This window comes from Podarcis filfolensis (genome assembly GCF_964270895.1).
Source record: "Podarcis filfolensis genome assembly, chromosome: 1".
Classification (NCBI taxonomy): domain Eukaryota; kingdom Metazoa; phylum Chordata; class Lepidosauria; order Squamata; family Lacertidae; genus Podarcis; species Podarcis filfolensis.
This window is the reverse complement of record NC_139604.1, coordinates 69880865-69905159: the sequence shown is the minus strand read 5'-3', so window position 1 is coordinate 69905159 and position 24295 is coordinate 69880865. Positions and strand designations below refer to the sequence as shown.

Sequence of the window (24295 nt, the reverse complement as noted above, 5' to 3'; positions counted from 1 at the left end):
GAGTCTCCTTATATGGAAAAGCGGGTTATAAATCCTTGGAAATAAAAAAATGAATAAAAAAAATGCAAGTTCCATAAGGAGACTGTAACAGGAATAATTAAAAAAAAAAAGAACTCATTCCCTGCCATGTATGTACAGGGCCCATACTGTGCATGCAATAGGAACTCTGGAGTGTGTGTGGAATCAAACATAATGTGTACAACTGTCAGTAGAGGTAAGTACATTACTAATGAGGACATATATATTTATCTATACTTTTGCACACCTTACGCAATTCTAGATATAAACTTGCTCAATCTGCCTTCTAGCTTCTGTCTAATTCAATACGTTTTACAAAACACAGCAGAAAAACATAACTTTCAATACCACCAGTAACCAAGAATTCCACTGTAAAATGTGTAACTCACAGTCAACATTCCACTTGATGCTCCTTGGAGGAAGTTTAAGGGTTTCATTGATCTTTTCAAGGACTGTCTGCAGCTTTTGTTTCTGAGCTATTTCAGACTGTGTGACTTCAGCAACGTTGAGTTTCTCACTCTCTAGCTTCTCTGAAGTGATAATGGAAGAAAAAGCTGTAAGTCTACACCTCAACTCCATGTACCAAGTGCTACGCAAAGACATTCCGTCCCACATATAACAAAGGATTTTCTGTAGATAACTGGTTTGAAGTCTCAAAATTTGGCAACTTCTCAAGCCTATCACACTTTGTCTTCTGTTGCATCTCTGTTCTCCTAAGAATTCCATCCGATTTTCCATTTATTTCCAATTATTAATACCCTGCCCATCTGGCTGGATTTCCCCAGCCACTCTGGGTGGCTCACAGCATATATCAGAATATACTAAAATATCAAATTAAAAACTTCCCGATTCAGGGCTGTCTTCCAGATGTCTTCTAAAAGTTATGTAGTTCTTTATCTCCTTGACATCTGAAGAGAGGGCATTCCACAGGAAGGGCACCACTGCTGAGAAGGCCCTCTGCCTGGTTCCCTGTAACTTTGCTTCTTGCAGTGAGGGAACCGCCAGAAGGCCCTTGGCGCTGGACCTCAGTGTCCAGGCAGAACGATGGGGGTGGAGACGCTCCTTCAGGTATACAGGACTGAGGCCGTTTACGGCTTTAAAGGTCAGCACCACCACTTTGAACTGTGCTCGGAAACATGCTGGGAGTATTCTACAGGTGTGCATGCTGCTGTAGGGCCACCACTGCTCCAGAGCTCGCCCAACTTTGTCCCATCCCATCTTGATGACTACATAAGTTACTGATGCCTGAAGCAATATGAAATATAAAGTAATGGAAACCAGTGCCTATGTTACTCCTAACTACAAACAAGCACCTGAAAAATGTCTCCAGTGATATGCATAAAATTATTTCTCACCGAAGAGTTTCTGCAGTACTTGTCCATCGTACAGGTCTTCAGCCAGGTCTTTTACAATAATTCGTTCTCCTACTAAAACATCGTTAATCCAGTCAATTAGCACCTGTGCAAGAGACAAAGATTCAGAAATAGTTCATATGTGTGTACATCACAAACCAACTTTCTATTTTGTGCAACGTGGTCTCAGAAATGACAGAGGGTGCTTCCGAATAGCAGGTCTGATTAAATGTTAATTGTACAAAATTAGACAGAACAATTCCTTCTGATTTCAACTGTGCTGGGATTTTGTCCTCATGGACAGGAATCTTTTAATTTCACATTAAATAACCACCGGCTACCCTGAGGCCTTGGAATATGGCAGGTGTTAATGCATAAACAGGCAGAGTTATAGCAAAATAATAATAATAATGTTGTAATGCAAACACGGAAGAGGCAGTGGGACTGAAATACACCTACACTCTCACTCTCTCTCTCTCTCTCTCTCTCTCTCTCTCTCTCTCTCTCTCACACACACACACACACACACACACACACACACACACCTCTCAGTCTCTAGCATCTGTGGAAACTTAATTTTCCAAGCTTTTGGAGCAACGTTAAGCTCTGAAAAATGCAAATTTGCTTGCCCTTTCTGTCATTGGCAGGGCTTTTAGCTTCTACTGTAAATTTGAGATGTACCATTTTTGTTAAGATTATGTTTGTGTTTTTTCATGTTAGACTATGTTTATTTTTTTATTGTGCATTGGAGACCCTGATAAGAGTCAAATTGGCAAGATAGAAATATTTGAGATTATTACCCAGGCCAATTGGGAACAAAGGTAGGTGAAAAGGAGAGTAGGGATTGTTCAACACTGAAGATGTGAATTCAAACCATTTTCTCTTAAAGAAGCCAAGGATCCTCAGGCTGATCGCTCCAGGAAACAGGGAACAAGCTTTTCAAGGTTGATGTTCTGGTCCTTACACAGCCAGTAAAGAGGAAAACTGATGGAGTAGCATGAACCACAACTTAAAAGTGCAATTCTGTATTATGTGGTTTTCCTTGCTCTCACAGTGGTTGGCCAACATGGTGTAGTGGTTTGAGTGTGAGACTAGGAGCTGGGATACCAGAGTTCAAATGCCCACTTGGCCATAAAGCTTTATGGGGGACCTAGGGCCAGCCATTGCTTCTCAACTTAACCTACCTCACAGGGTTGTTTTGTGGATTAAACAAGGAGGGGGAAAACCCTTGGAGCTCCTTAGAGAAAAGGGTGGGATATAAATGCAACAAATAAATACATATGTTTTCTTTGCTTTGTATTTTTAGAAGACTTTGAAAGTGCTTACATATTTACCTTCATCAGCTCCTGTAGTTTTGGGTCACTTCTTGAATTTGGATCAATCATGGTTCGGACTTCATTTTCCTCTTTAGGGGGGTGGAAATGGGGAAATAGGAGATATCCATTACAAAGAAGGTAGGCTTGTGACATTTTGTTTCCATCCATTAGTTAGACTAAGCAAAAATGTATTTTAACTTACCTAGCATAGTATCTTCAGGATCTAGTTCAAAAGGGATTGGGCTGAGTGGTAGGTTAATGGCATTTATTCCTTCTTCTTGTAGTTCAGACACTAAGGAGAAGAAGAAATAAAACAGTTCAGTGAAACTTGTCTTGTTTTTCCTTAGCATTTACATCTTAAAGCTTTCCAGCAGCAGTAAGAACGTGAACTCAAAGCCTAATCTCCACATGTATTTAGCAGAAAAGTAATGGATCCAACAGTGAAAAATATTTAGCCAATCCAAATTGCAGCTCTCATGTGTAACTGACAATAAGCAACTTTGTGGGGAGCCAAGCACTTGGACCTGTATGCTTTCAAAGATTTTGAGAAAACTGGCATGCACATGCAGGGGAACACATAAACCCAGATCTTCCCCATTCTTTCTCAGTTTCATGATTTGTTCAAGCCTGCTAAAACGAAGAGGTTCTGGTTTGGCTCTTATTTTTTCATCCAAAATTCTACAAATTCAAACAAGGCTATAGTCAACGTGCAAAAAAATATTACACATCCTTTCCGTCTACCACAAATCTAACTGCGTAATTTATCACAAAGGCATTCTGGTCACATTGCCAAGTTGCAAAACCATGAAGCATTTTGTTACACTGATGTCAGACACCGGTCCTATTAAAAACAAAAAGTTACATTGTGGAAATTCTTTTGTTTTGCGTCATGTTGGCATCTAAAATTTCAGCTCAGCTAGCTCACTGGAACTTTCACATTTATTTTTTAATTAGCGTTTGTTAATTGACCCACAACTGGGTTGTTTCAGCAATGTACAAAAAAAAAAGGTTAATTCAAAATGGGTAGCATAAAATACCAATGCATTTGGCAATCAAAATACCAGAACCACGCAAAAACCTCTCTAATATGTTATATTTGATGAAGCTAATCCAAAGAATGGAAATATTTGTGTGTGTGTGCTCTCTCTCACACCCACCCACCCACCCTAAAGCATCTATTTTTAGCCAAACAGACATCTTAATCAGAAGATCCAGGAATACAAGTTCATAAATCTAAACTATGAAATTTGACCAAATGAGCCACATTCTCTCCTTTAATAATGCATATGTAAGAGCCCCCTCGAAGTTAGTAGAAGCTGATGAGCACAAATACTGCTGCCCACAAGGTTTAAATAAGCGTTATTCCCTTAGCATATGCAGACTAGTGCTCCACGCTTCATTATATTAAGACTTCCTCATGTACTTTGATAACTATTTATATTTCCTTAGGTCAGTGATTTTCCAACTTTGTACTTTTAAAGAGCTTCTCTTACTTCATTTCCCATCATCACAGAGGAGAAAGGAGGGGAGCAGCTGTGAAAGTTTCACACCAACCTCCCTCTGGTAGTAACTAATCTTCCCTGCTGTGGGAAGACGCCAGATATCTTCCCTTAATTGCGTAAACATGGTTTGTATTGTTGATGCATTGGCTGCAATGTACTTGCTATCTCCTTATGACAGTTCCGTATCAATGCAGTTCTGTGGATTTCAGCTTCTTCTGTGGTCACTAGTATACAGTACACTGCCTTAGCGAGGACAGGTGCTAGGAGAAGAATTAAGTGGGAAAGATAACATTGCCCACGTTTGTGGAACATGTGGCTGATTGAGGTAAGTCAGAGTCCATTGCTGCAGGCCTTTAGAAGAGCTCTAAAAGATTTATTAATTCCATCTGCTTAAATGTATTATACAGGTTTTATTGGGCTGCTGAATTGAACTGATTGAAACTGTAATCATTTAAATAAATGAAAAAGTTAAGGTAAGATTTTAAGATTGTATCATTGAGTATTTACGCTGCCCAAACCAATGCACTGCTGTAGTGCTAGAGATGCCAACACTCTCATGCGAGTCATTAGAAATGCTGTACATGAGGCTATTGCTGGTGGCTGTCTCATTAACATCATATTATCATATTTTTTTAAAAAAATAATGCTATTTATTGTTATCAAAGCCACAAGACACTCTAGTTACAAGGTGACCATTTACTTGAATTTTACCCATATAATCATTTATGTTAAACAAAGTGAGATAACCCAGAATTTGACAATGACAGAAAACCTGGTACAGTAGTACCTCAGGTTACATACGCTTCCGGTTACATACGCTTCAGGTTACATACACTTCAGGTTACAGACTCCGCTAACCCAAAAATATTACCTCGGGTTAAGAACTTTGCTTCGGGATGAGAACAGAAATCGTGCGGCGGCGGGGTGGCAGCAGCAGGAGGCCCCATTAGCTAAATTGGTGCTTCAGGTTAAGAACAGTTTCAGGTTAAGAACGAACCTCCGGAATGAATTAAGTACATAACCCGAGGTACCACTGTATAAGGCCCACAAAATTCCCACTTTAGTGTGCTCTCCATTATTCTGTGGTAAATGGGGCTCCCTCTCAGTGCCCATCAGTTGATTAGCACACAGAGGGAGACCAATGACACTGGGTGTACTAAGGTGCTCCCCATCAGGGACTCCCCAGCAGTGAGTTAGCTTCAATAAGCTGATGTGTACTGACAGCCACCCCTTTGAAGTTCATTTGCAAGCAATTGGCTTTAAGAGCCATCCCCTTAGAAAGCAAACGCTCTTCACCAATCAGCAGACAGCTGCTCCCTTTAAAGTTTGACAACTCCACCCATCATAGTTGGAGTGAGGAAAGGAAGGATCCAGTCTGCTGGCCAAATCCAGTTCCTTAAATATATAAAAACACGAAAAGAAAAACGCATACACCAAGCCCTAGCATAAATTTAACGCAGCAGAGGCACGTTTGGGAACAAAATGCAAGCAAAATATATTCTGTTTCTTTTCAGGAGGATCAAATAAAAACTCTGTAATCAACCTTTGTGCTAAAGTTTGAGAAATGTAAAAAAATGAAAGGTAGATCAAAGTTAGCTAGAAAAAGGAGATTTTGCACCTTTAGCTGTAGTGTAAATCCACATGTGTGCATACTGAGTTTCATTTAATTTACTACAGATGAATTACTTCAGCTAGATGCACAGTTTTGTACATTTTGTACACAGTGTTGCACGCAAATGAGGGAAAAGCCTCTGGGTTGGATCCAGCTTCGTGTGAGCAAGATTTCACTCATAGGACATTCCCACTGGAGGAAACCACGGTGGCCATTTTTGCCAATTTCCCCATACCTCTGCAGCCTCCTGTGAAAAGCCACACAGGGTGGGGTGGGAGGAGGGCAAGCAGAAGGCAAACCAGCATCCCTGCCTCCAGTGAAAGCCTCTCCAAAGCCCTGTGCATGCATAGAAGGAGGGCAGGTCTGGATTCAACCCACTGTTTTGAGGGCAGCGATGAAATGATAGAACGGTTAAATGTGTGATTGAAAATTAATTATCACAAAACACATAAACATAAAATTGCAACTATGCAGATGGCTTTTTATGAGGTGATCAGTTTGAAAAGTGTTTCCAGAACATAAACTGCACATTCTTAAGCAATTCGTTCTCAAAAGACATAATTAATGAGGGAAGCCCCCCAAAATAGACACATGCATGTTTACAATCGAAAATCATTTTCAGGAAACCATCTGTAGTACAACACTGTCCCTAATGCATTAACTGCTGACTCCCAGCCAATCACTTGTAAAGGTGACTGTGCAAACAACATACATCAATCTGATGGTGATGCATTAGTACACATTTTCCAGAAAGGGCCTATTTTCTGTGGCTGTTTCATTTCTCTTTTAAATAAAACATAACAAAAATGGAAGGAAGTCAAACAACACAATCTAATTGGTTTGTGTATAATAGAAATTAAAGGCCTAGTGCCTTGGACTTTTCTCATCTGCCCAATCTTGTGCAGTGCAGCAGTATTTTTTTGTCTAATCCATTATCTTTTTCCAGCTTTCTGTTAAATGGAACCAGCAAATATTACAAAGCTGTTGATCAAAGAGGAAAAGAACACCCAAAACAAATGATACTTACTCAACACACAGTAACTGAGCTTTTCAGCCTTCATTGTATTTTTCAGAACCATTTTGACAACACAGTGTCTACCATCTATTCCAATTCCCATTCAGCAGGAAGGATGGATTTATTTTTATTTTATTTTTTTAAAAAGCATATTCTTGTCTTTACGCAGGAATGATGCAACAGCAACCTTGCATTAACGCCTCTTCCAGCTGGATAAACACTATATCCTTTGAAACTTAGTGATGGTAGAGGAGAATCTTACAAGGGGTCACAACAAGGTGTGCTGATCTGAGAGACTGGAAGAGAGAACCAGGGCGCCTCTGAAACATCACCAACCTACAACACACACACCCCACTGTGGTGATGACCTATGCCAATGTGCTGCTGTTCCCACCAAATCAAACCTTCAATGAGAGAGAGAACCTATAAGGAGGTAGCTTCAGTCAGCAGGGTACTCAGCGCCTGCAGATAATGTGAGGCACTACAAGGGGCATGCCAAATGTGAAAAAAGGATTTGTGATGCCAAGAGCTTTCAAAACTAACAGTTTCTGCTCTATATTTAGCCATACCTACTTCTAACACACTTTCTTCACAAGCAGAGCAGTGCGGTTTCGCTTCTTAAACTGCATTCTTTCAGTTTAAGCTTTTAGGAAAAGATCATCCCAGCCCACGGTTGTGGTTGGCAAAAAAAAGAAGAAAGTAAAAGAGAATCTATTTTTAAAAGGATCCTAGGGATTCCATAGATTCCTTCGGCTTTCTTCAATAACCGCATTGAAGAAATAACAAGACCCATCAGTTTGAGGGAACACATTTAACCTTATGATTCCATTATTCCAAAGAATTATGTTCCATGAGGGCCTCTTAAAGCAGTGGTAGTCAACCTGTAATCCAGATGCTGGAGTACAACCCCCATCAACCCCAGTCAATGTGGGGCCAAAGGGCAAGGGAACTATAGCCCACAAACATACGAAGGGTACCACATTGGCTACTCCTGTCTTACAGGTGCTATAAGTCAGGGAGAATAGATCAGTATCCACTAGGAGCAATGCCTTCTTGGCAGTGATCCATGAAGGAATCCTGTCAGATCTACACTGTTAGCACTATAAAAGTATATTGTTTTAATTCTGCCACCACTGATGCTCCTTTGCTCCAGATAACTTTGTTCCTAATGCCAAAGCACCCACAATTAGGTTATTGCAACGGATATTTTCTACATAACTTTTGCTTGTAATGTGAAGTTGAGCAATGAATGCAACTTGAATTACCATTCTACCGGTATTGACATTTCAGATAACACCACTTAGCACTTCTATACTGTACTGTACTGATTTAAAGCAGAGTTGGAAGGGGATGATGCATTATCCCAATGACCTACAAAGTAGGTCAGTATTACTATCCATATACTGAAGCTGAGGCTAGTAGGTTGTCTGAGGCCACCTAGTGTACGCAGTGCAAACTAGAAGGGGAAGAGGTAGCAACATAAGTCTTCTGCTGACTAGGTTCTGTGACATCTTATGGACTAATCCATTGAAGTCTACAGCTTATTTCTTTAAAAAGTTGGATTGGGCTGTAAAACCGCAGTCCTACCCACACTTCATTTAGAACACATCTCACAGATACCAAACAAAAGCTTGGTGAAATGAATTGGATGCTCTTCTAGATAGCTGAAGTATGATTTCACCTGCTGCCCTTTGCAAACCTAACTATGTGGACTTTCCTCTTTCTTTAACCCAGACTTCACTCTATACATTAAGGGAAAAAATGAGTTGTTGGTTTTGGTATTGAAATATTCTGGGTTTGAGACTTGGCAGAAAAGCAACGGCCACTCCTTCCACACACCCACACTTCTGGTTGCTGATCCAGGGCCATATACTGCTGGAGCAAGAGAATCAGAGACAACACAACACAGCAGCTGACTACACTTCTGCCATACCAGCTTCACTGGTTTCAGATAAGCAGGCATGAGCAAACAAATAGTCATGTAAAAAGATGCTGCATTTGATTGGTCCCTAACTTCCTGAGGTAGTTGCCAGGAGCAGACACAAAGCAACTGGTAGCTAACACAACAATGAATGTGCATGGTCTGTCTCATTAGCAAACATGAGGCTGTAAATGAGGCTGCCTGAGTTTGGGGTATGTCAAAATGTTCTCAGAACATTCATGATTTGAGCAACTCAACCAAACAGGAAGAGCTCTCCATGCTATATGCAGCATGCATTCACATATTCCCTTTCCCATCAACAATAAATTTATTTTAAAGCCCTAGATACCCTTTTGCAGTACTGATATTCTTGGGTATTAGTTTGACAACAGTGTCCACAACATTGGTGTAGCTCAAGACTGTCAAGGCATGTCAAGGCAACCTGGAGTGTTGGATAAAAAAAGCTTCAAAATTCTATTTGTTTCAAAAGAGCAAACACACACATACACAAGAATTGGTGCCTTGCCACCAGCTAGAGAAAGAGAGAGACACTGGATTGCTTTCAGCTACATAGAACATAAACTAGATTGCAATCCTGTACACATATGTACAGTCCAACTAGTTTCAATGAGTTTTAAACCCATATAATTGGATGCCAAATTAAAGCCGTATTTCTTTAAAAGTGCTTCATCCACATGCACATTACTTTTCAGCACTGTGATGAATAAATAATTCTGATTCAATTTCTACCCATATCTTTGTACCACAGTAGCATGATTGCAGAAAACTTCAAATAAACCCTTTCCAACCAGGCAGCTGAGTGTTAAGATAATCAGTTCTGAATGCCATAAATATGAATTTACAAATGCCAGCTTATCCAATATAATTCCCCCATGTTTCTGGTGTTAAAGTGTGAATAACTCATGCAGCTGTTCACAATAAACGCTTTTGAATACAATCAAGTAGTCTCTCTGATACTCATGTTGGGAAATCTGATCAAACTTGTTCAGAACACAGTCAAATATAAAGCACATAGCAATACAACTGTGAGAGGTTATTAGCAACCAGCAGAATTAAGGAGACCTGAAATTAAAAGATACTTGGTTCCCAAAAAGTTTTGTTATAATAAAACACAAAACAATTTTGGCTAAGCATGTCTAAGTAGGCTTTGAATATACAGATTTTAATTTTTTGTTTTGTATTATTATGCAGTTCAGATATTGCTAATCTGCGTTTACTAAAATTAACAACACACACTTCAGTGCAAAAGAACCAGTTTTTTTAGCACAACATTTATTAGATGATTATATATTTAGAAAACTACTGACCTCTGTACTAAAGCACAATGTGATGCCTAGCTAATGCAACATAAAAACATTACCCTGCCAAAAAAATTAAAATACAGCAAAGCAAAGCTAACACCACAAACATCAATTCTGAAAACATCCTAAATGCTTAGCACAAATAATCATTCAGAGCCATAGCAATCAACATGAAAAAGAAAATAGCAAGGGCTGTAGCATCCCTTACCTTTGGGGCAAAAAGCTCCACATCCCATTGTACACTATCCAAGCCCTCATTTTCTCAAACACGAGGACAACTAAAAAGTCCCCTACTTTTAAAGCACTCCGTTCTGCTGCTGCCCTGTGTAGCAGTATTATGCTTTTGAGTCTGTATCTCTACAGAATACTCAATGCACATTGCAACTCGAAGCTCAATGCATCGTAGAACAACTGACTGACTGCCTATATAATTTAATATGATGCCACAGGAGACTCATAGACCATCTGCAAAACAAACTACATTTGCCATTCCCATCTGGGCAAATTTCATCTAGAAAGCTAAATGTTTTGACAAACAGGCAACCTTATTTATCCAAATGACTTACAGAATTCTTGGGCTATTACATTTTACAAAGCCCATCATAATTACAGCAGCAGGGAATCGGTGTAAGGCAGGTATTAAGAAGGCCGTGGTGGGCAGTGGCAAAACATTTCCTTCACTCCCCTCCCTCTCTTCACTGCCTCATCAACATCTACTCTGCAACAGCTCTGAACCCCACACCACAGCTGTCAAAGAGTTATCCATTTCTTCATTGCCTCCTCTCCTGTTCTCCCCTCACCCTTGCTCCCCACCTCTTCATTCACCCTTGCACTTCTTTACTCTGCCAATGCAAACATACATTTGAACATATACCGTATTTGCTGTGCTCCAAGATGCCTTGGAAAGCAGCAGGTGTGTGTTGAAATAATGTCCACCACACCCCTTCCCCTCTTTTTGATTAACTCTGGATGGCAGTGAAGAGACTCAGCTGCCCAAGAGACCACAACAACAGATCCTACCCTAATCTCCTGGTGGTCCTCAAAAGAGCCTTCCTGATTCAAGAGCCAAAGAAAAGAAATGGAATTGTGAACTGGGAATTCACATCCCTGGTTTATGTTCCTTCCTCTCCTTGTTGCTCTGTTGGCCTTTGGGCCAGGCAACAGTTATCAGATCTTCCACGTAAGTGAAGTCATGGAATACTTGCGCAGCTCAAAGGAACCCAAGTCCTGTTGTGCATACTGCTTTGGCATGGTCCTGTCTCCACATTTCAAAAGGGGTAATCATGAAGGATGGGTGAGTTAAGTAGTTCAGAGTAGGGCATGGTCAAGTAGCTGGTTGGCGGCCAGTGCAAATTGCCTCAACACAGATGAAATCTGTATGCACCGGAGTGCTCCACTCAGCAACCCAGTGCAGCATTCCACACCAGCTGGAGATTCCAGGCCAATCCCAAGGGAGGTCTCATACAAAGCTCATTACATTTGTCTAATTGTGAGGCTACCAATGCATGAATCTCACTGGTTAATAGATTTAAGGAAGGGAAACCAGTCTGCATCAAAATGGTCAGATTCAGCATCTCTCCAGAAAGCCCATTAATTATTAAAGTGTTCAAGTGCAGTTAAACTGATCGCCAGACATTCTCTCTAAACCACTGGATTCCTTCAAATGGCCAGCTTATACTAAAAACCCCCACCCCAGGATTATCTGAATCACCTGGCCCTCACTCAGCTGACATGGTGGTCTGTTTACTCCCCTCTACTGGTCTCTACCCCAAGGGATTTATTTCCCTTATTCATTTCTCACAATCTGGAACCAGGCCAGTCACTATTCATTTGTAAAGGAGCAGAGATTAGAGACGGGGCAGAAATTCAATTCAGTTTGCATTTAAAGGCGAATCTATCAAATTTGCTCTTTCCAAAACAACATGAGAACAGAACGATGGCCCTCTTTCAACATTTGCAATCTTGTCTGAATTTTGCAGTGAAGTTCTCCCACCAATGTTTACAAAAATGTGTGCATAAAATTAATACGTTAGTGAAAATAACATACAAGACTACATTACATCAAGGATGGCAGCTAGAAAAATTGCATACAAAAATGTGTTTAGTACAAAGAAATTTGTACAAAAATGCTGGTGAATTTTAATGAGGGGTTTTTTTTAAAAAAATGAAATCTGGAGGACTGAATTTAAGATTGGGGGGAAAATGAGCAACTCTGAGAACCCACACTGACAGATCCTTCCACCCCTAGTAGAGACTCTCTGAGCTTGCCAATAATATCAACAGGGGTAACCAGCCTCTCCTTCATTCAAAGCCTTAAAAAGGGGGGCTGTTGTTAGCCTCCGAACACTCAGTGGTCCTCCTGTGCTTTCACCTCCCATAGACCAGCTCCACTGTTGGCGTCTCAAGGTCAGTAAAAGGAATACCACCCCAACGGCACAACCAATCTCTTTTTGTAGGGGACACCTACCTTTTCCAGGTATATTATCTCCCAGGTCATTTTTGAGGGGCTGTTTAGCAAACAGACTAAATCCAGCATATAAGCGTTGGGATAGAACTGAAATACTGCTAAGCATTTCAGAGCTGTTCAAAGAGAACCATTTCATTGGGATATTCAGAATCCACAATCCTAACCTGTATAGGATGGCAGGGAAATTCTGTGAATACCTTTGAATCTGGCTGCTTCAGAAGTAACATTGCTTCCTGATATTTAGAAGGAATTTTTACTGTCCAGTGTTGCCCTTATTTAGGATAATAAGCTCCTGTGCTTCTCTTCTCCCAAGCATAAAATGTCCACAACATTACTGGAAGTCTGATCTTTCTGTCTTTCACAAAACAGTGCTTTCTCAACCCCACAATTTTCAGCTTAGTGAAGACAGGAAGTTTATTGAAGAGAGGTGGGAACTCTCTCTCAGGTGGTTTTGCCCATCAGTTCAAGAAACAATTCACAGGCAACATAATACTAATAGCTTAATTTGTGAAAATGGATAAATACCATATCTGCCACATAACACATTTAGCCACATAACAAATAAATACAGAAATAGCACTGGAATGGCTGGTTAAAAGGTTTTGTGCACAGAGGAGGAAATTTAATTAAACCATGTAATGCCAATTACTGCCATTTCTAATTATGTTATGCTTTCCTAGAAATAATGCAGATGCAGGATTCTAAAGTTACCTGTATGTTTGATGTTAATAGGATAAAATTATCTAGGCCATGAGAAAATCCAGATAGCAATGGGAAGAAAATGCATTTTTAACTAACGTTATATGTTGTCCAATTTAATTACTAATAGATCTTCAAAGTGCTGATTACTTCAAAAGTAGCATGCCTCCAATGTGTGTGTGTGTGTGTGTGTGTGTGTGTGTGTGTGTGTGTACAGTGGAAGGAAGAGTGGAAAACAAATTTAACAAATAAATCAATTTTATTTATAGATCTCATGACTGATAGGCTGTTCCCTGGGCTTACAACAGCAACTTTTGATTCATCAGACCATCTTTCCTGCTTTGCTTCAGTTCTTCCACAAAACCTTTCTTGGAACAGCACTGGCTTTATGGACATCCTAAGCTTTCTCCACTTATCAGTTAAGCCACTCTATTATCTGGTAGTGTTTCTCCAATTTATTCACCTTTGATATATCCATCTTAGACACCAACTCCTCAGCACATTTCCCCCCCCCCCATATGATTCCACATTAAGATGGGTGGGGTACAAATAAATTATTATTATTATTATTATTATTATTATTATTATTATTATTAGTTTTGCTGCCACTCTTTTTGCAGCTGGTGGCTTAACTAACACAGGGGATTTGGGTGTGCATATATACCAAGACACACTTTTTTATTGTCAGCATGTCTACAATTATGCACCCACATCGTCTGAACCCTAAATTCAGGGGATAGTTCTAAGAAAATGTCAACAGTGTAAAAATACAAATTTTAAAAACATCTCCATCTGACACTCTGGCCAGCACCCCTGCTGAAGATCCCTGCAGATTTCATGAATGCATGGAGCAGGGGCAGGGAGAAGAGGGAGGGGGAGAAGAGAGACCAGCAGATACCTCCCACTTACCTAGACTGCCTCCCAACTGATCCTCCTCTCATATTCATCAAGATTATTTACCTCAGTGGTTTCCTTGAGAGTCAACCCCTGATGCACAGTCAGTTATTCATGGGCATGCTACTGTTTTGATGCAGTTTTGTGAGCTAGACAGTTTGCATGTTACAGCAGCCATGGAGGAAATAAAAATTGTAACTGCATAGTGAATTTTTTTTTTGTTTTCTATACCTATAAGTAAATAGAATAGACTCCTTTATGTGAGTTATATTAATAATTATCTTTCAGAGTCTTTTTTATATATAATCTATAATCAAATACTTCACCCACCCCCCTCCACACACATACATTATATGGTCATTATCTCAATAATGAAAATATATATTTTTTGTTTTTTCTTTCTTTCTGCTCTGTACATTAGCCCAAACCTTTCATCTTTGTAACAATCTTGGGCTGATTACAGCCGACGTGTGGGTTATTCCTGAAATACTAGCTGGGAGATGTTGTCATCATCGTTCCTGCCATATAAGCAGACTATGACCAAGTGTGTGGTTTGAAAATTCAATAGTGTGTGGGGATTTTCTTGCTTGGGGGGTTTGTGGAGAGCCAGAGCGGAATTTATATAAAACATGCAACTTTCCAATTTCAAGTAATGACTGTATGGAGCAGCTCTAAGCCATTCTCCATGCTTTTAGTGTGGGGAAGAGTTAGGTTTCCCTGTTTTCAAGCTGAATTGTTTTACCCTTCTCTTAGTTTTCAATATACGAAATCGATTTTAGTCAGTGCTTTTTTTTCCTAAAAAATGTTTAGGGGTACTCTCATTTTGACTCAAGAAAATCACCATTTTATAGTTAAATCAAGAAAAATAAATACAGTAAATGGACCAAAGTACAAAGATTCACATAATGTTTAGGGGTATGCGTAACCATGCATACCCCCAGAAAAAAAAGCCCTGATTTTAGTGATCCGAACTGGTTTTATTGTGTCTTATGTATCTTGTGACTTTCTAAAGCTACTTTGAATTTATGTCATAAAGAAAGGTGGGGCATATTTATTTTTAAGAAAATAAATACTGTCTAGAGATACAAAATCCAATAATGAAACCATTTGTTCCTTCATGAGAATTCTCACTACAAAAACTACATATGCTGAGTCTCTGGCACTTTCTGGGAGAGAGAGAGAGAAATGGAAGTTGGTAAAACTATCTGTCCATGGTTATTTGGATATAGTGATTATTATTGCTGTTGTTACGTGCGGGGGCTATAACCACCTTGTTTTAGTGCACCCTTTCAACTGTAACGTGTAGCTGGCAGTTCCAAATGACATATATATATGATTGCTAAATCGTTGTCATTTACTGCTCTTGTTGGCACTTTTCTACTAAAAGTGCTGTTGTGTTTTGCAAAATAAGAGATAAACCATTAGCTAAATTTTTAAAAGAATGAAAATGTTATAATTTTTATTTTTATTTTTAAAAATTCTGTACCAGCCTTCATTCAAGGAGCACAGGGCAGTTTACAATATAAGAACACAATAATGCACAACATAGTAACAAACCAAAACAATAGCCCCCCCAACAATTTAAAAGGCCATAGATTTAATTAGCCAAAGGCCTGGGGGAAGAGGAATGTTTTTGCCTATTGCCTAAAAATATGCCTAAAAGCACCAGGCAAGCCTCCCTGGAGAGAGCATTCCACAAATGAGGAGCCACCACAGAAAAGGACCACTGCTGTGTTGCCGCCCTCCAGACCACCTGCCTCAGATGATGACTGCAGGGTCCAGGTCAGTTCATATGGGGAAAGGCTGTGGGAGTCATAAAGCCATGGCAGAGGCTTGTAATACTGCAGGGTGCCCCCTGACCTCGGCTGACCAGCACTCTGTGCCTTACAATGTATTAGAATGTATTGACCTTAAATGGAGTTGTGTTTCCTCTGGGCAGTGATTACCTTATATGGTGATGGGTGTAGTAAAAGCCATGACCGGATGAGATAACGTGAGACATTGGCAAAACGGCCATGCGACAGGGGAGAACAAAGGAGAATAAAATCGGAGGAGAGTGGTTGAAGGAGCTGCTCATACCGTCCTGAAAATATAGCTGGCTCTCTGTGTCTTTTTTCTATGCTGTGCACCATTTAATGACGGCCGGACTTCCGTCAAAAGGCAGTCCTTGAGGTATTGCGGTCCTGAGGCATTTAAGGCTTTATATGTCAAAACCAGCACTTTGAATTGGGCCCAGAAAGTAACTGGCAGCCAGTGCAGTTGGGCCAGGATCGACGTTATATGCTCATACCCCATGTTGTTTAACATCTACATGATCATCCAGAGTTTTGGAATACATTGTCAGCAATATGCTGGTGACACACAGCTCTACTTTACCTTTGCAGGTGGGGCAATGGATGTGCTGGACCATCGTCTTGCCTCGGTAATGGAGTGGTTCTCATCCAGTCCATTGAAGCCTAGGGGACCGCTTGGCAAATTGGTGTCTGGTAGTAGGCCTTGGTAGCCGCAGAAGTGGTCAGTAGCAACAAGCTGAAGCAGTGCCAAGTGATGCCATTTACACCTCCAATAGTGTCTTAAACACTGTAGATCCACAGAGCATTGTGGGAAATTAAACTGTGACACCTGGTGCCTGGCATTGATTGCTGGCTGCTGTCGAGGGGAGGGATAGAAGTAGGGTCCTGGCAGAGTGCCGGGACCACAGCAGCTGCCCAAGGGTGACATCAACACAATACAAACTTTATCACATACTTTCCAAATATAAAGGTGGCATATTTTACTAAAATTACTAAGGGAAAAAATATATACTCTTTTTTAGGCATCTTTTCCCAGTTGGACTCATAACACATTCTATCTAGTTTTTCCCCCCAAAATGGCAAAAGCAAAACATGAGTTTATCTACAAATGCCAGAGTAAGCAGACTAGATGCAGGCCACCATCCATGCTCTAAGTAGCCATCCAGGGTCTCATAATAGAATGCCAGGCTGGATGTGGCAGAAAAGACCAACTCAGTTCCACTTCTATACTTTATCAGAAATCTGGCAAAGCAGGCAGGGATTAGGAGGAGACATGCTTTGTGTATAAAAGGTCCCAGGCATCTGCTGGTAGGGTTGGGAAAGACTGTCTGAAATCACAGAGAGTTACTGCCAGTCAGTACAGTATAGAAAATAAACTGTGCAGAGTAGACACACCAATGGTCTGACTCAGTATAAGGCAGCTTCCTATGTTTCTTTTAAAGCTCTACATCCATAATAGACAGCCTGAATCTGGGCTTGCAGCCCGTGGTTTAATGTATTACCAACTTATCTATCATGTAAACAAGTATGTTCCAGGTGTGCAGACAGTCCATCAGGCTGTCTCCTTATTAGCCAAAAGGCACGTGAGCCAAGGCATTCCATTTATCAAAACTAACTTGGGATTTTCGTCTTTGGTAGCTTCAGACACCGAGCGGGTTTATGAATTTGGCTCGCCCTTCTCCCAGGGGTTATGAAAGCTGGAGCAGCTGGGGTCTGTGGCAGGAGCACCTGCATGCAAATGCTGTCATGTCAGCACTGAAACTCCAATTAGGAACCCACTTGCCAGAAGTAAATGCAGTTTGACATCAGCCATCAGTAAGAGGAAGGAAATGAGGGGCAGAAAGGAAAGTGATAAGAAACAAAAGGACTTTACAGAACAGAGCACGTAGCTTTTCATTTGCAATTCTCATTTACGCCATTTTATATTCAAAATCAAGATCTGACTCAACCCGAGAAGAAGTGCATTTCTATTCAGATATGCCTTTGAAGTTACAGTGCAAATTCAACACATGGCTGAAAGTAAGCAAAGGTTTAGCTAATTAATTTGGCACAAGCTTGGCTTCCGATAGTAATCAAAGCTATATTAATAGTGCATGTATGCTCTCTGTTATACAGGACAAAAACAACCATCATCTCCTTTCTTTTTAATTAGGAACTGTGTTTGAAGTCTATATATGTCAAGGTTTCTCCCCTACCTGCTTATAAATGTTTGTGTGTGTGTTGCGGGGGGAGGTGGTAATTTATAGAAGATGTGTATAAATCTTGTGCTGCTTAGTACTTGGTTAAATATCTGTGCCAAAGCTGCTTAAATGTAATAGTATACAAGGGAAACAAATGACATTTGGTTTTTAAGGAAATGAGAGCTTTAGCAGCTCAGAGATCTAAAGTAAACACTTAAATAGGTAATGCTAGAGAATTCTCATGCTGCCTCCTCACATTTCTGTATTTATTTTTTATCTGTGGGATCAAGCGCATTAGAGAGGGAGGCCTGGAAAGCCTTGCCTCAGCCATCATTCCAAGCTGCGTACATCTGTGGTCAATTTTCCACACTTTCTTCCATAAAAGGTAAACGAGGCACTGTACTTGCAACAGGATAATCTAAACAATATGAACAATGTTACTGTTAAAGACCATCTGGCTCATCCAGCACAGCTCTGGATTTTTAACTCCTTGAAGTAAATCATGAAAATCAGGCAGTTGGCTTTTAGCTACCTGAAATCTACTTTAAAGAGTTCGCAGGACATCAGGGACTTTTAGAATTCTTCTCCAATTTTGATACAGCTTGCATCCTGAGCTTTCTGCAAACCAGGGCTGGTGGAAATTGTCACATAGAATTTTCTGTAAATGGTCTCTAGGGTCTTTTATAAGAAGCCTCTACCATTGTGGTTTCCTACAATTAGATCATTATGGGAGTATTTACGAGCCTTAACATGTTTACTCAGAAGCAAGTCCAGCTGAATTCAAATGATTCTTCCTTCCTTGTAAATGTCCTTAGGACAGGCATGTCCAAAGTCCGTTTTGGGGGCCTAATGCAGCCTATTGGTCTGTTGAATCTGGCCCCTGTGGCAACAACAACTTCAATCTTTAAAAGCTCAACAACTTCTTCAATCTTTAAAAAAAGCTCAACAACTTCAAAGCTCAGTCCTAATCACTTTATTAAATCTGGCTCTCTTTGAAAAAAGTTTGGACACCCCTGCCTTAGGAGAACTGTCTTATGTTCTTGACTCTATCTTGATAAGCTTGTTATAAGAATTCTAAGGTCCCAAATATAAAATAAATGTTCATAAATGTACAAGACAAACACATACATAAGTATATAAACCAAGCGTCTGAAATAGTACAGAACAATCCTGAAACCATTTTGACTCTCCCAGTGACCTCAAATACTTCTCTGCAAGGAGGAAGGAAATGGGAAAGCCTCTCCGTTGTCTTTTGCTTACCTATCTTAATGGCATGTGTGTATGAACAGGCTGAGCCTGTGACCTGGATTCAGGAATTACAAGCATTTATCATCACAAAAGAATGCCCAGGCTGGCCAGGCAGAGCAATCACTGGCCATTACCAGGTATCCTGACAAAGAGGATCTTTGTTGGAGACCGCCTCCTTCTGTGATGTATGTATGATGGTTGTTTTTCTTGGGGGGGGGCTCTCTGGCTACAGGGTGGACAATTTCAAAAGTCTATATAAGGGCTTGCACACCATTGTTCTGGGTCGCTCCTGCCTCCTAATAAAGATCAGGCTTACTGGCTGCCTTGCTTCTCAATATTCTCTGGTTGGCCTCTGTTATTTTTTCCTTCAGATAGGGGACCTACTTAAGGACTCTATATGGGCTCTTGGGATACCCCGTAAGGGAAAAGGAGCAGTTTTGTTCTTATAACAAGCACAATTCAGCTAAAGTTAAGGGAGGGAATACATCTCTCTTCCATCCAAACAATGAGCTGCCAATCAAACAAAAACCCTTTAGACACTTTGGGTCGTTTTGTTATTTATGGTTTATCATTTTAAATTGTTAATTGTAGAGTTGTAAGATTTAACAGCTATATAAAAAATGAGGAGCAAAGAAAAGAAATTCTGGGTTGTATCCCGTGATGTCCCTAGCCCTCAGGCACAGTCTTTCCCACTATGATGAGTTGCATCCAATGCTGAACCAGCAAGGTTTCATTGGTAAAATGGGACTTCCTCTCCCCCTACCACATGCACCTCAAAATCTGATTCAGGTCGGCATTGATAGACCAGCTGGCTCGGCCCCAGCTGGATCATCTCCCTCTCAGCCTTCGTGCTGCGGAGATTCATCAACCATTGGCTCCGACGTAAATCAGCGACTCAAGCTTGCTGACTTGAGCACACTTTACTTAGCAGAGCAAACTGCACAACAGAATAGGCTTGAGGCTGTTTATACATACTAAAACTACCGATTTATTATACATAAATCAGGACAAAGAAACATGTCATCTCTCCTTGCCATCTTCTCGGAGAGAGACTCAAAAGAAAAAGCAATACACTGAGCGGAAGTTCCATTCACGGTACCCAGCAATCTGTGCTGGACTTTAAATAGACAATCCCACATATCTGCAACAAAAGGTGGAATGGAATCTCCCAACCCCCCTGGAGCTAATTTTCTTGGGGAGGGAGATATATGTGGCTGGAGGGGGTAGAAGAGAAATTTCAGTTGCACACACAAAGATCCTTGTGCCAGCAGAAACGCAGCATTAGATATAGCCCATAGCATTTGTTTTTAAATCGTTTCTAATGTCTTATCTGTGTACATAGGTTATAAAATACTTTATATAAAAGTGTGTCCTTTTTTTGGTGATTCATTTCCTCTTTTTTGATGAGATGTAAGTGGCCACCCAGCTAGAAAAAGGAAGGAGAGAATTGTCCTGGAGATGGAACTATTTTATACAGCAGCTGCTGGCCTTTGTGTAGGACACAGGTTGCTTCTGAAAACTATATTTAAGCAATATACTTAAGGCTAATATTGCAAGAAAAGGGTTAAAGTTATCTTCCCCTTTGCAGCTGTGCAAACTTTGGCTGCCTAGGTTAACAAAACAGCAGAACTTGGCTTCAAAGAGTCTCCTCCCCATTTTGAATTACTTCGTTAAATAAAATTACAAAGCATACTTTGACACTTCTATAGCTTTTCCATTATCTATCAAAAAGTGACTTTCATTTTGGTGGAAACAAAAAGGGTTAAAGTAAGAGCTTGCACTTTTTCCCTGAATGTAAACAAGAACGAAAGAAGGAGGATTTTCATATTCATTGGGCTTCTGGCTCTAGTTCCCTGTTGCCACATTAAACAGAAACATTGCCATATCTGATTTCTAGGTAGAATGCACACATTGCTAAGCCCTCGTTCACTCCACCATGGGTTTTTTTACATCTACTTCCTGATATCTGCAGAGCTAACATCTTTCCCTCCCCTTTACTTGAAAAAAAGGTTATTAAACATGGATTTTATTTACACTTGACTAAGTGAAATGAGCTCTTTCCTTCTTGTTCTCCAGGTGCTTTCAGATGACATTGTAGCGCTTTCTGGAATTCTTTTTTCCAGTTTTGTATCTCAAGGGTAAAATCTGTTTTGATTTTTCGCATCACTAATTCAGCACTTATTATCCAGATGACACTTCTTGCAGCTCCGCCCTCCGCTTACCACCTCTGTGACATCTGCGGTGGGTGTGGTCGGCCAGCATTCAGGAGTTCCAGACTACCCTGATTCTTCCTCAGTCTCTATTCTAAGATTGTCCCCCTGGCTTCATAAAAACTCGTGTTATTATTGGGGAGATTGGGGAGCTGTCGTTGCAAGAAGACAAGGGAGAGGTGGGTGGAACGTTATTCAAAAGTGGGAAAGACAAAAGTGGGCGAGATCTGAGTGCCAGGCAGTACCCCTGTCTTTCAAGTTTTTATTTCATGGCTGGAAAGAAAGTCTTAGGTTATTATTCCAGGACTAGCAGGACACAGGACATGTAAGTGGCTTTTCCACCTCCTGTCAGATCTTCTCCACTTTTGCAGTAAGGTAAAAGGAAGATTTCACCACCACCACCATCCAGTTTATAAAAATGTATTTTTTTGGTGGGGGGGGGTTGCGAAGAGGGGATGGGAAAGGCCACAGCTGAAGGCTGCAATCCTAACTTCACATGCCTGTGAGTATGTTCCACTGAATTCTGAAAGGCTCACTTCAGAGTGGACATAACTAAGACTACACTACAAGTACCCTTTACTCATCTGTGGAAATCTACAAGCATGTGCTTGTAGTGTGACCAAGGTGGAGGAGGAAACAGTACAGTGGTACATCGGAAGTTGAATGGAATCCATTCCGGAAGTCCATTTGACTTCCAAAATGTTCGGAAACCAAGGCACAGCTTCCAACTGGCTGCAGAAAGCTCCTGCAGCCAACTGGAAGCTGTGGAAGTTGCATCGGATGTTTGGGTTCCAAAGAACGATTGCAAACCGGAACACTCACTTTGCAGTTTGAGAGCCAAAACGTTCGACTCGCAAGGCGTTCGGGATCCAATGTACAACTGTACTCAGATACGTAATTGTCAAGCCACGTCCAATGGTATGATTGCCTTGAAACATTATTTTTGCAGGACATTGGAGTGGAAAATCCTGGCGGTGGAATACGTTGTCAAAACATGCTAAGGAGCAAAGCTAGAAACCTTGAACAAAAAGGCTTGTGTCTGAATGCACCTATTAAATAAATAACTGGTGAAGAATAAAATGTGACTCTTTTATTAATAGTTGTCAGATTACTTAATTAATCCTGTTCTTTTGTGGAGACATGTCTTTAAAAGGTGGGGGGATTAAATTCCCAAAAGTGGAAGTTATAAATTTTAGCATGCTCTTCGTGATAACTGGTACTGAAATAATACACTGGATTATTCCATCCTACTTTTGAAAGCACACACTAATCTGCGTTGAAATACGCTATTATCCAGTGTAGTAAAGAGGAAGAAAGAGACCCCTAATTAGAGGGTGAGTGGAAAAAACATATTGCAAAGAAAACGTTGCAACTTACTGGCTGACTCTAGATTTTGGCATTCATTATTTAAGTTAAATGCATATTATGAAACCTTGAAGTGCACTACTTACTCATCCTCTTTAATTTTCAGTTTCCGGTAAAAGGATCCATTAGTTTTTGGCACGACTCAAGCTACACAGTACTGCATCAAAAGGGCAATACTTAAATGTGATTTTTGTAATTTCGTCTGTGCTACAACTTTAATCAGAGCTGTATTTGTAGATACAGGCATTTACATTACAATGCTATGCATGCTCCCTGTAAGTAACCGTGCCAAGTTCAATGGGGCTTACCACCAGCTAACTGAGTAGAGGACTGCACACCAAGTTTGTTCTCTTAGCTACTTGTACACAAACTGTCTAATGCCCCATGGGCACAGAAATTAGCCTCTTTCCGGCATTATCCTTTGCAGGATCATAATCACATGCAGAGGGAGAACAGGACCCTATCCCCAGGCTCTGCCTTTATACCACTGCCAACATCCATACAGGAAATGTCTGAAGAGGAAAATCTGCTCTACTGCATACACTCCCTTGGTGATTTAGAACCCTGATCCTGCATGTTTCTGATTTCCAAGGTGGATGCAAATGCAGAGCAGGTTTCCCTCTTCAGAATTCAGGCCCAACAAATGGATGGCAAGGGGGAGGTGGGGTGCCCCATTATGGCTGCATGGAGAATAATGCTTGAAGGACACTCCTGTCTCTGAGTTCTTGGAATGTTACTTTCACTGTACAGTTTAAAAGGGGAGGGCAATATATGCAAATCCACTAAAACTGCACGAGTATAACAGAGACTACCGGGTGTTTCTTAAAGTAGAACTATTAACTTTCTCTACAGTTTTACTTTATTTTTGGAACTATCACCTATTAGCCAGTCAGGATTGGCTTCTATGTCTCAAAGGGAACTCTGAGCCATATATGGGAAAGGATTGGCTTTGTGAGGATGACTGCAGTAATTCCCCTTATCTGAAAGATCAAGTTATAAAATGCAGCCCAGGACAGGTTTCACTGCAATGTTTTGACAAGAATGTCTGTAAAAATGTTGTATCGAAACACAAAAGCCACATGAATTTTGCAACATAGATAAAGTTAACAGGAATCTAAACCCCAGTCCATGCTTCATACCAAAGCAAAGGTTTTTGATGGATATTCTTCCACAGAACACACATACCAAAAATAAAAAAGTTGCATTCGACTCAGCACTCATAAGCATGACAGGTTTTTACATGTGCACGTTCAAGTATGTCTTATATTAGTTTTCCAAAGTGCTGTTGAGACCTCAACAGCAGATGCATCTCTTTTTTAATATCAGCTGTACCACTCAAAAAACAATATCCTCTTTCTAGTGAATGTTTTGCTCTTCACAC

At 40.5% G+C, this 24295-nt stretch overlaps 1 protein-coding gene and 1 long non-coding RNA gene across 3 annotated transcripts in view; one reads left to right on the top strand and one right to left on the bottom strand.

The window, feature by feature from the left end:
* The window catches only part of PARVA (parvin alpha), a 67111-nt gene that overhangs the window by 20426 nt on the left and 22390 nt on the right, over window positions 1–24295 (bottom strand). The window contains exons 1-5 of one of the 2 annotated variants that reach the window (XM_083599852.1): window positions 21374–21518; window positions 2889–2978; window positions 2705–2775; window positions 1374–1476; window positions 408–548 (exon numbers count right to left, since the gene is read on the bottom strand). In XM_083599852.1, the coding sequence (XP_083455978.1) occupies window positions 408–548; window positions 1374–1476; window positions 2705–2775; window positions 2889–2978; window positions 21374–21503 (535 nt within the window). In that variant the 5' untranslated portion in view covers window positions 21504–21518. Of the gene's footprint in view, window positions 1–407; window positions 549–1373; window positions 1477–2704; window positions 2776–2888; window positions 2979–21373; window positions 21519–24295 lie in introns of those variants that run through there. The other variant, XM_083599851.1, reaches the window with a different exon arrangement.
* LOC310756560 lies at window positions 21602–22629 on the top strand. Its single transcript, XR_014544928.1, has 2 exons — window positions 21602–21924; window positions 22499–22629. It is a non-coding gene; the product is annotated as an uncharacterized lncRNA (long non-coding RNA).